Genomic DNA, 16,624 nt, shown 5'->3' on the forward strand with positions numbered 1-16,624 from the left:
GACATACAACCACAACGTGGTAATTCTAGTTTCACTTGTATTAATGGCTTGACGTCAGTAAAATCCTTGATCTGCCTCAGACCCTAGCAGGAGCATCTACACAAACGGACTCAGGACCTGCATGGATTATTGACTTCACCTTTTCTTCTTCAACCATCTGAACTCTGTCTGAAAGCTTTACCTCCCTCATAAAAAGCAGGTCACATCAGTCGCTGTTTGACCACTTTACACACAACCTCCCAGTTAACTTTCCAACTGACTTTCAGGACATATCGATTTCTCTGGAAGCGATAAACGGCAGGGCTCCAGGCTCTGTTTGAGAGGTGTAATGTCCTGGGGTGCACAATCTCCTCTCAAGACACTAAAGTCCTCTGATTATTTCAAAGGCCACGGTCTCTATTAGAGGTGATGGAGACGTTGCAGCCAGGGATCATCATCAGCCTTTCTTGTGGCCTGGTTCTCTTTGATACGTGGATTCTCTTTTAATTATTGTCATGGGGTATTCTATTCACCTTTGTCTATTTGTGTGTCAACTGTAACAAATGGATGATTCACTATTTATGAAAATGAATGGATGAATGTCAAATAAACACTGAATATTCACCAAAGTTATTTCGTCTATAAACACCCTTTTCAAATGAAAGGCCTTCTACCTTGTCAGTAGGATTTGGAACTGAAAGGTAGATCTAAATTTGTTGTATAGAATTTTCGCTGCCAATGAGCAGGAAATGAGAGATGAATTCATAAAGTTTGGACAAAAGCATATCATACATGTGAGTTCACAGTCTACCAATATGGTGAATCATCTACTGTACAGTCGCGGAAAAAATTATTAGACCATCCTTGGTTTTTTCAGTTTCTTGTTCATTTTAATGTCTGGTGCAACTAAAGGTACATTTGTTTGGACAAATATAATGATAGCAAAAATAACTCATAAAAGTTTAATTTCAGAGCTGATATCTAACCATTTTCCATGTGTTCTTGATAATAACCAAAACTCACTTAAGTTCTTACATCAATATCTGCGGCATTGTACTGCCAAAAACAGTGCCTTTAGGCCTTCCATGTTTTTTTTTCTGTCTGTTTTAGTCACATGAAACACATAGGAGTTAGTACTTGATTGCATAACCATTGTTACTGTTTGATGGTCTAATATTTTTTTCCGTGACTGTTTAGTGAGTAATTATCTGGAAACTGTTTTTCCTGCATGTATTTGTTGTGTCTTTCTTTTTCTTATTTTAATACTGTTCTATTTTTAACACTATTTAACACCTCAGTATCATGATTAATTCTGTCTTTTTATTCTATTAAGCTGATCAAGAAACCTAACTTCCCCTGGGGATTAATAAAGTTCACCTGTATCTGTGTCTAGCTTAAGACTTAACGAAAACCCGAAAAGCAAAGCTACTCAGTTCAACACTTTCATATTCAAGGCCCTCAGGTAACAGAATACTTTCATTTTTTTTTAAAATAAATCTGTTATTGCGAAACATGCTGTAAGAATGTGTTTAAGTAAACTCATCACTTCATCAAATGTGTTAAACTCGGCTCATGTCTCTTTTTTTTTACAGTGTTTCCTGGTAGAATATGATGGGATAATATTAATGACCTTTAAGAGTTTATATTATGGATCTGCAGTTTATTATTACTTCTCTGAACATGCATTAATGTTCCTTCATAGTGAGTCTCGACACTCTCTTACAGGTAACTTTTTATTTATCAGGAAAGTCTGTTCCAATGGGGGGGGTTTGTGTGGTGTTATAACTGTCACATTGATTAGAGATGGGTCAGAGTTTGCATCCACTTCTTATTTTGGGGAAATTTTGGATGAATACACTCTACTTTTTGTTATTCAAATATGTAAATATGTCATTATACTCTTGTACGTTGTAGTATTTTACTGTGTTTTTTCACTGTGTATATATAGTGTACTTTGGTCTGATATCTGCACTAAGGCCAGATATGTGGAAGAAGAGAAGATCCATCCACTCCTTGGTAAGTTCTACTCCAACGTCCAAATGGCATTATTGAGCTGAGACTTGTGGCTAAAATATGACTCAATGAACCCTCAACTGCGAGCATTTTACTCAAAAGTACATGTTTATTGTCACTACTCTTCAACATTTACGTTTAACAGTAAGATAATTTAATTTATTTCATCTTCTGGTTGTATATTTAGAGACAGTTTTATTATTGTGTACCTGTTTTATCAGTTTTAGCAAATCTTATCTTTTATATCCATAGATTTTTATTAGTTTTATTATATTTTGTATTTTTCCTATGTCCTTGTACAGCACTTTGGACACTTTGCGTTCTTGTAAATGTGCTATAGAAATAAACCTGACCTTTACATAAATGAAAAGGATGACTAGGCTGTGGCTGATTAGCACAGAATAATTTTTTAAAAACCATCAAATTAGACATAATTCATGGCAAGTTGAGTCCACAGTGAGTAGTTCATTTTCCAATGCATAAAGCAAAAAATGACACAAACATGGGAAATGTTAGACAAAGGTGAGTTTATACAGTACATCTCTACAAAAGTAGACACGTTTGGATTACATCATGACAAGCAGTAGATAATGATATGCAGAAGGGGACAGTTTTATCAGGTGATGTGGTGAATAATTTTTAAACTTATGTGCTCTTAAAGACAGCTGAAACATCCAAAGGAAGCAGGTTTGTACATGAACACTGAAGTCAAACATTCCAGGAATTAATTACAAGGATAAATAGAGTTTATTTGATTTGATTATTACTGGGTTTTTAAAAAGACAAAATGTTCATACCACAAAATATTAGTTTTGTCACGTGAAACATTTAAGTTTATATGTGATGTCTGGAATTTTCACACATTTTCACTTTCTGAAATAATTGATAATATTAAAATTTTCCATGATATTCATGTTTTTTAACCAACCTTAACATAGCAGCAGTGGGTAGATGCCCATATTTTTAAAATTTGTTCTGAGAAGTTGGTCAAATTTGGACTGAAGCCCAATTTAATATTCTTTACTAAATCAAAATGTGGGACATTGTGTAAACAGAGTAGAAATGCTGTGCAGTCAGTGGGTCACCTGGTCAGAGGTGACGGCATCAGTCTGGGATGATACACAACTACAATTCCCATAATGCACTTGATGAGTAACATCCGGAGGAAGATGAAAATCCCAAAAAACGTGCTTAAAAAGTTTGTTCATGACTCCTAGGTAAGTGGAATTAAACTATAGAAGCCCAGTACGGAAACATTTCTGTTTTAGTTTTGTGTGTGGGTGTACTGGGACATCTTTCGCTAACTTTTCGTGGCGCTTGTGGACATTTGGCGCTGCTGAGTTAAGTGATAAATTGGATAGACGTGGTGTGATAACACTGTGGATGTGTGTGTGTGTGTGTATGTATATGTGTGTGTGTGGTCAGTGAACAGGCTGAGACCGACACACCAGCACGGATCTGAGTCAGGCTGCACACGACTCCGGCTATTTCCAGCTTCAAGCAAAACAACACTAACTCCACACAGTAAGGTGAGTGTTCACACATGCTCCTGCTGCCTTTAAATGTGCTAATGTGGCTAAAAGACAGTTTTCACATTCATGGAGAGAAGAGGGAAGACTGCATCTGAACTTATTCTGAAACTGCTGGAGAGAAACTGAAGTGTGTCCATGCTTTATAGTGACGGAACCAGACATTAGACCACACCATCCATCCACAGACAAACGGATGATCCAGTATGTGTTTGTACTCAAACTACATCAGGCTAAATAGATTTACTCACTGCTTAATTCTACTGATGGACGTTTCAGAATAACTACATTTCAGATTAACTGACTGTAACATGGCAGAAGTCATTTAAATACATATAGTGGCTTGCAGAGTATGTATATAAGTGTATTGTTCAACTCCTGGTGGAGTTTATCGTGTATTGGACATGTGACTCACATGAGGAGAGTGATTTCAATCAGAGCTGATTGGACTAATTGTTGGACATGTGTGCCTGCTGTGCAACACTCCCCCCTTTGTACTGGATCCATTCTCAGCACATACTGGGTCTGATTATGACAGAAAACACACATGTAATTAACATGATAAGCAATGGCTGCGTTTCATTTAGGTGCATGCATTTTAAGGCCTTTGTTTTCAACATAAAAACTGAGAAATGTCTGGGTTTGTTTGTTTGTTTTAATTTTGAGACGTGAAACTCTATGCACTTCTATAAATTGCTTTGGACTGATGGGCACAGACTGCCCCATACAAAATAATGTCTACACTACCAGCTATATTTTGTTCGCGTTAACACTTTATAGAAAAAGGCTACGTCACATGAGCATAAAGGTTTTTGTAAAATTTATTTTTTCTTTAATTCGGCCATTTCCAAATGCTTAACTTAAAAATGTGCAGAAAATATGCAACTTTCCTGATGACTTATGCTTTTCCAACTGTAAAATTATAAAATATGTGCTGTAAAAAAAAAAAAAAGTGCTATAACAAGGATTTCTTCTTTAACTCTTTCAGCTCAAAACCCAAAAGATAATATGGTGTCCTTCTGTGACCAAACTTACCAAAAAAGTCACTAACTCCTAACACTGCACAGTTATTCAGTTCAGTTTTATTTGTAGAGCCCAAATATCACAACAAGGTTGCCTCACAGGGCTTTACAGAATTTGTGGAATATGAAAATAAACAGTCAATGAAGCAAATTGATTAATGTCCAGGGCATCCCCCATCCTTAGACCCCACCCACCCACTCAGTTATAATGAAACCCACCAGTGTCTCAGGTCACTGTGGATTCTTTGGCTTGAACTCTGAACTCTGGTTTGTTTGAGTTTAAAGAGTGCAAACAGAAGTTAATTTCTCGCTGCTATTGTGTAAAATTCTTCCCAATACCTGATAATGACCAGAAGATCAGTTGCTTTTCATGACTATTGATTGAAAATGGTGATGTATGTATTTTGTGCATTCATATTAGGGCTTTGGTACTCAATCCAGTTAAGGTAGATTTTGCTTTTTTATATAAATCATGCCTACATTTTCAACATTAAAATCAACATTGGTGCTTCTTGCAGAACAAAAAATCACAATATAGCCTGTTTAACTGTTGCAACATTAATTGTTTGCTAAGGTGTGTTTTAGTCTACTGGTGCAAGTGTATGTCTTACAATAAGAATGTCTGTTTTGAGTGAATCTGCATGTCTGATGTAACAGTCTGACTGTTTATCATATCTTACTCTAGATAAAAGCAAAAGTATTGACTTCAGTCTTTAAAAACGTCACTGTGGTGATTTTCTGTCCATTTCTCAGTAAATATCTCCCCTCACATGCAGATACTGTAATTGACAGAACAATGGTGTGCATCCAACATAATCATGAATCACAGACTGCATGAGTAACTGAGTCCACAGTGACAGTATCTTCTGATAATGGCTTTGTTTTTCCATGTGCATGACCTTCTGCTTCCAGTTGCTTTGCCTGGTGACCATGCCATTTAATTGTTGACTGCCGTTTTTGTTCTAGCTGATTGGACACTTCTTAGTGTGGCATTACAAGATAATATAAGACCCTCGGCCTCTGAAAAGGTCAGCGCTTCTGCTCAGCTTAGCGAACTCCATCCCTTATAGGTCACTCTTTGCATGTTATTAAAGAATTACTTTGCAAGTGACTCAGGGTGAAAGAGCACAGTTGGACTTCCTGCATATTAACCGTAGAGCTGTGGCTGTCCGATGTGCTTGGTGTCACTCAGGTGTCATGGCGGAGAAGGTGCTGGTGGTTGGCAGCGGCGGGCGGGAGCACGCGCTGGCCTGGAAACTAGCTCAGTCCCCACATGTTCAGCAAGTCCTGGTTGCCCCCGGTAACGCAGGAACAGCCAAATGTGGGAAGATCCGCAACTCTGGTAAACAGTTATTTGTTGCACATATTAAGTTTTGTTTTCTGAATTTTGAAAGGTTTTTGATGAGACAGATTTTAGGTAGTCTTTACACAGGATGTGGTTTTCATTTTAGCATCAGGACTAACATATGGCACAGATCTATGTCATAGCTCATATTAAAAATGATCATTTTTGGTAATGAACACAAATTACCTAAATGAATAAGTTATAACAGTATGAGCTATTTCCTCTGTTGTGAAATATAGGTTTCTGTGATTTTCCATTTCATCTTTCAACTGAAGCAACACAAAGACTTGAATGTGCTTCTTGATTTGTCCAAAAAACTTGTCTAAAGGAATGTGCTTGTTAGTTTCCTGCTATAATTAAGCTGAGCACAACCATCATACACAAAAGGATGACCATTTATTAATTTATTTACACTGAGTCGGAAAAGGATTATTTGACTCCTAAAGTTTTAATTTACAGAATTAAATTAACATTTGATTGCCCTCCAAAACTAATTTATGAGCTGTGTTTGTGCCATTTTTAGAGCTTCACTCCCCTGCTGTTTGAAGGATAAAAATGTAGCAAAGGCCAAAATACATGATCCATAGGAACACTGTTAGTCTGTTTTATTCATTCCATTTCTAGTGATTACAACTAACACTGCTTTGTTGTTAATTTAATGCATGAGAAAATTTCGCTTTATTGAATTTCTTTGCTATTTTACTGAGTGTAAAATGAGGAGGAATGTGTTGATTGAGTTCAACATGATTAAAATAATTGTATAGCATAAACGTGCTGAGAGTTTTCTGCTGAAATACCTCCTCTGTGGGATCCTCTTCTGTCTGCAGAGGTGTCTGTGAGTAACCACAGCATCTTGGCTCAGTACTGCAAAGATCATCATGTGGGCCTGGTTGTGGTTGGACCTGAGGTACCACTGGCAGCAGGTGAGGCTTCGTTTTCATCGAAATACATCCACAGTATTTACAAAAAATGAGAAGTTGCTATGTTTTAGCTTATTAAACAAGCTGTCTTATTTGCGTATGGAGCCAGTCTGAACTGATGGATGACCACAACCTTTTCTGTATCCTGTGCAGATATTGTCACTGATCTGACAGGGGCTGATGTTCCATGTTTCGGCCCCGTTGCCGAAGCGGCAAAGCTGGAGTCCAGCAAGAGCTTTGCTAAAGCCTTCATGGAGCGTCACAACATCCCCACAGCCCGTTATGGCTCCTTCACCAACCCTGAGGATGCCTGCCGCTTCATCCGCATGTCAGTATCTGCATGTTTGTTTTTGTTTGTTTTTTTTTTACTTTATCTATAGAACTTTTCAACATTTAACAAATATAACACGTATAATTTCAAGTAATGTATTCATAATACAAAAATTGACACCGAACATGAGAAACAAACAGAACCCATAGAAAAAAGGAAGAAAAACAAGGCAATACAAATAACACGCATAACAAGACAGTCAAGATAGTGCAGTCTGGTGCATTCAAGGAAAGAAAATGAATACATAAACAAACAGGTCAATCACAATGTAAACAACTGAATTGTGTTTACAGTTCCACGCCAGGTAACATATTCACATAGTGTAAAACAGGGTCCCATATTTTGTTAAATTTGTCGACAGTTATTTAGGGTGTACCTAAGTTTTTCTAACTTTATGTCAAGCATGATCTCTCTGATCCATTGATCATGTGTTGAAGGTGTTGAATCCTTCCATTTGAAAAGAACAGTACGCCTAAAGTAAAGATGAAAAGGCCACAACTTTTTGTAGGTTAGCTGGAGGGATTGAGTCATCTGTGCATGAAATGAGACCAAAAATAGCAGTAAGGGGAGATGGCTGAATACAGCACCTACAGGGTGGGGAAGCAAAATTTACAATATTTTTAGGCAGAGATTGAAAGACAATGTATGACCAATTAGTTTATTGAAAGTCATGAGAATTTATTTGCCACAAGAAAATTGACATAATAGAAAATGTTTTTATTCTATGTGTCCTCCTTCTTTCTCAATAACTGCCTTCACACGCTTCCTGAAACTTGCGCAAGTGTTCCTCAAATATTCGGGTGACAACTTCTCCCATTCTTCTTCAATAGTATCTTCCAGACTTTCTCGTAATAGTTTTGCTCATAGTCATTCTCTTCTTTACATTATAAACAGACTTTATGGACACTCCAACTATTTTTGAAATCTCCTTTGGTGTGACGAGTGCATTCAGCAAATCACACACTCTTTGATGTTTACTTTCCTGATTACTCATATGGGCAAAAGTCTCTGAAAAGGTATGGATAATAGTGTTAAGTATGATTATGACATCAATATATGTTTGGTTTCAAAACAATTGACGTAGTGCCTGCTGAGAAAAAACAACTAAATGTTCATTGTAAATTTTGCTTCCCCACCCTGTATATACCCTGGAAATGACATCAAAGAAAGAGTTCCAGAAAGGGACAAGCTTGGAGCAGGACCATAACCTGTGGTATATTGTTGCTGGGCCTGTTTGCACCTGTCATGTTTTTGTTTGTTTGTTTTTCCCCACATCCACTAAAAGGAAAATGAAGCTCCTATCCTGGATTTGGAAACTTTACCAGTTGGCAGTGGTATTTCATATAATGGACTGTTAAACCCTGGGCCATTTGTTTCTAATCAGAATCATTTCAATAGAACACAGTACAGTGGATTAGCTGATAGTAAAAGCTTCCTACATATAAAATAAAGTTATGAGTAGAAAATGGCAAAGCTAACACAAAATTCATAATCACTGTTTCCTTTATTTTTGCTTGTCTTTGACACGTTCAGTGAGTTTTAGTGGCCGTGAAATTATACTTGAATTGTTGCATCAGCTCAGCGTTAGCTTAGCGCTGCAGAGTTTGTCTCAGTGGTCTGTTTTATTAAATTATTCATGACATACGTTGGTATCAGACTGTTAGTTTTGGATATTTGCCTTTTTTAAGTGCGTGTTTATGTTGTGTTCTGTTGTCTGACAGTTGGTTTCATTGAACTGTTAACTGATTTTCTGGTTACGTGGATCTATGGAATGTATATGTTGCTTCAAGCTTTGTGTAGTATTGTCATGGCAACATGGGTATAACTGTGGCTGCTGCAGGTATCAGGGGCAACTGGGCTTAAGAGGCCACAGAACTGATGGTGTTCTTCAATCTGGAATTTCATCTGTTGTAACATCTGAAGCTGCTGGAACTGCACTCTGAGCTTCTGTTCAATATGGGACTCTTCTCACTGTTGATTCAAACTCATCACTCTTCTGTTTGTCAAAACCTTGTATCTAACATTTGTTTCTCATTGCCCTTTCCCATCGAACATGACATTTACATTTGTTTCTTGCATTACCTCAAGGAGCACTTTAATTACTTACTCATATGCAGACACATGTTGTCACATTGAACTCTTCATTTGTGTTAAATTTGTGTGTTGAATTGAATGTAATTATAGACACCACCTTGAGGGAAAGCTAAAATAACACAAACACAAATACACAGAAAAACAAAAGATAGGCCCAGGTGCAGAAGACACAAATAATTGGTACAACAGCATCACCTACAGACCCAGGCGCTTCCAGACGCCTTCAGTCCAGAATTAATGTCTTAATATTCAACCTCTTAAAGAGTTGGAAGAATAGGCCCCATATTTTCTGAAGCTTCTCAGGAACCCTGTGATGAAAGTCCCAATTTAAGAAAATAAAAGATATCTCTTATCTAGTGGATAAAAGGGGAGACACTGTTGATTTCCAATTGAACATGTGCATAATAAAACAGCAGGATGGAAACACTTGGTGTCCATTAAAACCACTGAACATGAATCAGTCTCAAATGGCAGGAGTCAAATAAAATAAGTTTTATTGCTGAAGTTTTTCCTCTGTTGTTTTGAATTAATGTTCCAAGATGATGATGATGTTCTTTCATGTATGAGTGCCCTCGGTGAATCATACAACGTACAGTAAGCAGACTGGAAACTTTTCTAGACGAAGAGAAAATTCTTTGAACTCTGTGAAAGTCATTTCTTCAGTCGTATAAACCGTCTTGGGCAGAACAACAGCTGTTATTTTTTGACAGCTTTCATCCATAAGGATCCCAAAGCCATTCCCAGACAACACTGTGCTAAATGGTCCACAAAGATACATTTGCTGCTCTTTATCAGCCGTGCAGCATCTGTTCCAGATGTGTTTTCTGTGAAATGATGTTGATTCTTGGTGCATATTTCATTGTTTTGTGCATCTAAAGGGCTGATTTTCCAGCACTGGTGGTGAAGGCCAGCGGTCTGGCAGCAGGGAAGGGAGTCATTGTGGCCCGAGACCAGGACGAGGCCTGTCAGGCTGTGATGGACATCATGAAGGTATAGAACTGGGACATCTGTGTGCAATAATATTAACTCATTACAACCTAAGCAGTGCTTGCAGACAGCCTCCTAAAATCTGGTGCATTTCTGAAAAATGTGTTCACAATGGGTAACTCTCAGGGGAAAGGTCAAATTATCTTAAAGGTAAATATATGCAAATGACATTTCAAAGATAAAAATCACCAAACATTGAAAATGTCACATCTGGTCTGAAAGATGAAAACACCAAACAAACAAAAAAAAAAGCAAGGTACATACGCACAAATGTTACGGACAGTCAGAAAGATAAACAAAAATGTTGCACAGTGGTCTTAAAGGTGTAAACATCACAGTGGTCTTAAGGGTTCAAATACGCTAATGCTACTGCGATTCTGTATGTAAAAATGGATAAGTCACAGCTGAGCTTAAAGGGAAAAACATGAAAGGCAAACCCTGAACATCTCACGCTGAGTTTTAAAGGTACAAATGCACAAACATTATTCCTGGTTATAAAGGTACAAATATCATCCCCAGTATCAAAGGTAAAATGTGCAAATGTTACACTTGGTTTTAAAGATATTAACATCATAAGTGATGCACCCTGCAGTGTTAAAAACACGTGTTACATCTGATCTTTGTGGGTTAGCAGTGGAAAGTGCAAAGTTTTAGAAAATGTACCTTGAGTTTGCTGTAATAAAAAAACACATTCACACTCATCAGTCTTCAGGTTTTCAGTTTTGAAGCTAAAAATATTATAATTTTCCTTAAGCATCACTTTGAAAAGTGTCTCATAATTGTCCGTATTAGGTTTGTATGGGCGTATAAATGTCATAAAAGCCTGCAGAGACATTTACTTCTGGCCAGTAATTAATTAGAGTCGACTGAAAGTAGTTTCCCAGTGGTTGGAAGCACTTCTCTCTTGTACAAATGAAGAGTACCTGCTCTCTTGGTGCCGTCTGGCAGCCTTTTCAGCTGCACCGCCACCTCAGGCTCTCAGACATGTTACCTGCTGGGTCAGAGGCATAATTTCTGTTTCAGTCTCAAATGTTGGCCTTTTGCAAGTTCCACAGTCATTAGTGTAGAGGATTTCTGCAGGGGATAATTACATCCTCAACAGTTTACTTCTGTTAAACTGAACCTGTACCTGCACTTCACAGGACGGAGCCTTTGGATCTGCAGGGGAGACGGTGGTGGTTGAGGAGCTTCTGGAGGGAGAGGAGGTGTCTGTGAGTGGAGCCGTGTCATTTCAAACCATCTGAGTTCTACCCAAAGCTCTGACGTTATGGGGAAACTGACTGGACTGTTCCTGTAGTGTCTGTGTTTCAGCGACGGCATCAACGTGTATCCAATGCCTCCAGCACAGGATCACAAAAGACTGCAGGACGGGGACCAGGGGCCAAACACCGGCGGCATGGGGGCCTACTGCCCCACCCCTCAGGTAAGGCTCAACATGGGTGCTGAGCCAGTAGATTCAGGTTTGGTTACTTCAGTCATACCTGTAGGCAGTGTTCATTTTGACAACAATTTTTTTAATTTAGTTTTAGTTGTAGTGTTTAGACAAAAATATTATTTGCTTTTTGTCTAGTTTTAGTCAACTAAATATCATTAAAATTTGGTCGACTAAATCCTTATGTAATGATACAAAGGGTATCTGAGGTCTTAGTTTTGACTTGTGTTAAATGAAACTTCAAAATATTATAGAATGGTATTAAGGTTTGAATGCACAGTACATAAACATTTCGCAGATTTTCTTTCAAACACAAATGTATTTTTATTTGCCACAGGTTTCCTTAATGGGAATGAGTGAGTAACTATAAAAAACAATGAGAAGTAGAGTCCTAGTGTCCGTAAGACAATTATTTTAATTATTAATGCTCAAATCGTATTTAGCAACAGTCTAAACTTTTGATCTCAGCATCTTAAAAGTGAATGTTGTCCTACTTCATCTGAACAAACAGCCCATGACATTCTCCATGAAATGGAAGATTGTAAAAGCGGCAGGCCTTTGGTACATAATTAACCAATTGAACAGTCAGTAGTGCTCACCTGAAACTACTTCAATGGCTACAACTGCAGGCCTTTAGATTACACCTTGGCTGGGCCGACTAACGGTGTGCCCAAATTAAATGTCCCCAAATTAGTGTCCCCAAATTAAAAATAAAAAAAAGGCCAGAGTAGAGTGTAAACGAAAGTATTGACTCACTCGCCCCTGCTTTTTTCCTCCCGTAAAACACATCGGTTATAATATACAAGGCTTGTTCATAACGACAGAGAAAACATTGACAACAACACATATGTACCGAACAGGAAAGCACAAGTATTCATGCTTCCCGCAGAAGTCATATTTTGTGATAACGTTAGCACAAACACAGAATCCAAATGCAGAACTCCGACAACAAAAGTTAGTTCCAAAAGGTTTATTGTTCACACACAGGTGAAAAAATATAATGAGTGACAGAATCTTGAGGATAATGGTTGGGGATTTTCTCCTCAGATTCGTCCTCCGGATCGAGGGCAGCAGCCCGTCTCCCCGAGCGGTGTTAGGAGTCTTTTCCCCGACTGGGGAAAAGCAAAGGGAGGTCAGGGACGGAAACAGGTCATATACAGGCAGGCTAACAATCAAGCAACAGGACATAAGGACTAGGCAAACTCACGTACCGGTAGTCAGGGCGAGAAGGTCAAAACCAGATCAGATGAGGCAGACAAAAACCGACAGGGATCAGGCAGAAGACGAAAAACCGAGGAATCCAAAACAGGTCAAAAAACAGGCGAACAAACGAGGTCAAGTACGCTGGTCTGAACTACTGGAGTTACAAACTGGCGACTGACAAGGGGAAAAGACAGGGTTTAAATACACAAAAGGGAGGGAAGACAACTAGACACAGGTGAAGCAAATTAGGGCGGAGACAGGTAATCAGGACAGAGGTCAGGAGGAGCGGGGAACAGGAAGTAAAGACGACAGACAAGACACATGAGGGAAAACTTAACAAAATAAAACAGGAAGTGACACACAAAACATAAAAGACAGACAAGACCAGACTATTGTCTGGCAGCAGGTATGACATATTTGCGCCGTTTGATTGGTCTAAATCACCCGTTTCGGCCAATGAGAGGTGATGAGAGCTTGGAGATTGACTCGTACGTTGTACGCCAAAGGTTTTCTCTCAACAACCATGCCTCGTGGGCGACCTATAAGTTCAGGCCGCTCACATAACAAACGCAGTGAAACATATGACATATGAATTATCTGCCTGCATGCAGTCCTGTGATTTTGGAATTAAAATCAGCTGGCCATATGCTGATCAATACTTCTGGAAATTAGACTTGTGGAATCCATGCCTTCATACTCTTGAATATATCTGAAATAGTCTGAGAAAACAGGAATTACTGTTGAAAAATCTAATCCCGCACCCACCCCCTCCGCCGATTCCAGCATCTGATGTGCCCAAATTAAGGTAATCTAAAGCCCTGAACTGTCAAAAATATTTCAAAGGATGTCACATACGATGCCACCAGGGATTTGAACTTCATATTAAGAAAAATGGCGTAGAATTGAAAACATGTCTTAGCCTTAACAACAGCAGTAAATACCACTGAATAATACTGGGAATAAAGGGGCAACATAGTTTACACCACGTCTTGTTGGCCATGGTATCAAAAGTAAAATGTTCCCATATATCTGCTCTTCTCTTTCTCCCAAGCAGCAACATTTTTGGTTTCCCATGTGCAGCTTTACTGTCAACTTGACACACTCTGCCAGCAGTTGCAGCAAAACAAATTCAAGCGCTCTCTGCGTCACTTGAAGTTGAATTCTGATTGGAGTTCTTCTCATCTTGTGCAGCCTCCTGCGCCTTCCAATTGGGTCTTGTTCTCAAGTTGTCCCACCTCTTCCTCTTTATTCTGACTGGATCTCGTCTCTGGCCAACCTGTTCATTTAATTTTTATTTGTTGACGAAAGTATCACTACATTTAGTCGGTCTTTTTGTTCTCATGAATTACTTTGTATTTAGGTCTCATCCTCATTAGAAAGAACATGTCGTTGATGAAGACTGACGAAAATTATTTGCCAAGAAAATTAACACTGCCTTTAGGTCAGATATTATTTTGACATTTCTCAAAACACAATGATGCGAAATATGAAACCAAGACACGAGTCGACTCTGGACATGATACAGTGAAAGTTCTCTAAGTTCCAAAAAGATTGACTGTGATAAGATTAAAAATAAACTTCTTGACTTAGACCAGCGTTAAAAGAAGTTTGAAGTTACAACCCAATAAAATGTCCATGACCAAGGTCCTGGTTTAGGTCTGGAGGTGGTCCTCAGGTGTGTCCTGTGGGTTAAATGTTGACGTGGCATTTCCCTATTTGGACAATAAAAGTGAACTTCACCTTATTTTTTTCTTTGCATATACAGATAGACTCAAACTCTAAGAGGAAATTCATTACTAATTCAGCAAAGCAACTAAAAATAAACCATTACCTGCTTAAAGTGTAAGTGTACTTTGTTCTGAGCCTCACGACATCCACCAGATGTTTTTCTAAAGTGTTAATAAAATCAGCAAAGGCCTGAGAGGTGTGGATATGTGAGATATGAAACGTGTAAGTAAGTGGCATCCACAGCTTCCACTCCCATCTGTGTGTGTGTGTGTGTGTGTGTGTGTGTGTGTGTGTGTGTGTGTGTGTGTGGGAGGGGAGGGGGGGGGGGCACATCTGATTACAGGGTGTTAATTTTTTTACCCATTTGTGACATAGAAAACATATGAACAGCTGATTCAACATCATCACTCCAGTAACGTTCAGGCAGCATGACTTATATTCACGCATAAATGCAGGGATTTTTTTGTTGTAAATATGCTGTTTTTAATAAATATTAACACCAGTATTTATTTATTTCATTAGTGTGATCATAACTCAGTTCACTTGTAAACATATTCCAAGTGTGGAGCAACTCCTGAAACAACAATTTACCACAGAACCAGTGGTCCACTGACACTGAGTAACAGGTTCAGAAGGGTTTCCTGGCTCTTCTGTGCTCTATCCTGACACCAGGAAATTGCACAAAGTCTGTAGGTATAGAAACAGCATGACACTTTTCCACATGAAGGAAACTGAATTATAAGCAAAATAACAAAGTGTAAGTCCAATCCTAGTTGTATCCAGCAATGGGCTGAATACAAGGATCAGACTTCAGATCAGAATATGTTTTCTGATCATTCAGTGATTTGGGGATGAACCTGAGGACCATGTTCCTGCCTGAATGAAACTGACAGTTCTGTAGATTTTGATGAGAAAGGTGGTTTGGAAGGTCTCCTGCAGTAATGTGTTTTTTAAGGTAGTAGTTAGGCTGTTCACTGTGAAATAAAATATTTGTACAGAGAAGTACGCTGACTTTAGTATTTAAAGTAAAACCGGGTACATGATGGACAGAACAGTCCAGGCCACAACTGGAGGGTTCATTTTTTAGTCTGTGATAGAAAGGACGAGCACATGCAGATGGATTCAGCCTAGTTTTTACTCCACTCGTGTAGCTATGGTCAATGAGCTCCATGAAGCTCTTAACTACTTACTTTATTTATTTCCAGGTGAGCAAGGAGCTGCTGCAGGTGATCAGAGAAACTGTACTCCAGAAGACGGTGGACGGAATGAGAAAGGAAGGAGTGCACTACGTAGGTAAGTTCACCATTACTTTCCTTTTCTATTTATTGAGTCAATGTCACTCCCCTACTCTTTCTGTGGAGTGTTCCTAGATGTTTGTTCTGTCTTTCAGGTGTCCTTTATGCAGGGATGATGTTGACCAAGCAGGGACCTAAAGTCCTGGAGTTCAACTGCCGCTTCGGAGACCCAGAGTGTCAGGTGGGTTTTCATCTGTGTAAATGGGGCCCAGATGATGGGCCATTATTTCAGTCCCTCTGGACCTGGGTTTGGACCTGAGGTTGCCAGTTTGCCTTCAGGTATTTATCCTTGGATCATTTCCACCTGAGTAAGGACTGTCAGGTGCAAATATTAAATTTATGCTTGGCTGCACACTGTATGGAACTCCCTGGAAGAACCTTGGAGCACATAGTTGTTCATTATTTGCTAGCAAAAGGAAAATGCAGAGTTTTTCTGAAATGTGGAGACGGTTTATTATGCTGCTAGGAGTCTGTTTTGTGTTGCCATTTGTTAACGCATTTGTAAATGAACATCTGTAGGTTGTCTACATACATGTGCCATAACAGTCTGTACACAGTTCTTAAATGTAGAAGACTTGATTTGAATTTTTTGTGAAAATTCTTACACTTACTGTTCTTCATTGCCTCTCATCTGATCAGTGTGTAATAGTAGCTACTGTTATCCTAATGCTAAGTACCAACCTGTACACAACACATAATCAGGGTTCCCACATGTTCTGGAAAAGGAGGAAAAAAGACCAAATGTC

General features: G+C 38.7%; 1 protein-coding gene across 3 annotated transcripts in view; it reads left to right on the forward strand.

The window, feature by feature from the left end:
* The first annotated feature begins 1,113 nt into the window (after positions 1–1,113).
* The window catches only part of gart (phosphoribosylglycinamide formyltransferase), a 30,993-nt gene continuing 15,482 nt past the window's right edge, over positions 1,114–16,624 (forward strand). Inside the window, exons 1-10 of one of the 3 annotated variants that reach the window (XM_030156393.1) lie at positions 1,114–1,995; positions 3,418–3,521; positions 5,736–5,885; positions 6,716–6,811; positions 6,962–7,136; positions 10,112–10,223; positions 11,363–11,431; positions 11,518–11,643; positions 15,789–15,876; positions 15,974–16,059. In XM_030156393.1, the coding sequence (XP_030012253.1) occupies positions 5,741–5,885; positions 6,716–6,811; positions 6,962–7,136; positions 10,112–10,223; positions 11,363–11,431; positions 11,518–11,643; positions 15,789–15,876; positions 15,974–16,059 (897 nt within the window). In that variant the 5' untranslated portion in view covers positions 1,114–1,995; positions 3,418–3,521; positions 5,736–5,740. Of the gene's footprint in view, positions 1,996–3,039; positions 3,210–3,417; positions 3,522–5,735; positions 5,886–6,715; positions 6,812–6,961; positions 7,137–10,111; positions 10,224–11,362; positions 11,432–11,517; positions 11,644–15,788; positions 15,877–15,973; positions 16,060–16,624 lie in introns of those variants that run through there. The other 2 variants (XM_030156384.1, XM_030156374.1) reach the window with 2 other exon arrangements.

The sequence above is a fragment of the Sphaeramia orbicularis genome, chromosome 2 (assembly GCF_902148855.1).
Source record: "Sphaeramia orbicularis chromosome 2, fSphaOr1.1, whole genome shotgun sequence".
Lineage (NCBI taxonomy): Eukaryota > Metazoa > Chordata > Actinopteri > Kurtiformes > Apogonidae > Sphaeramia > Sphaeramia orbicularis.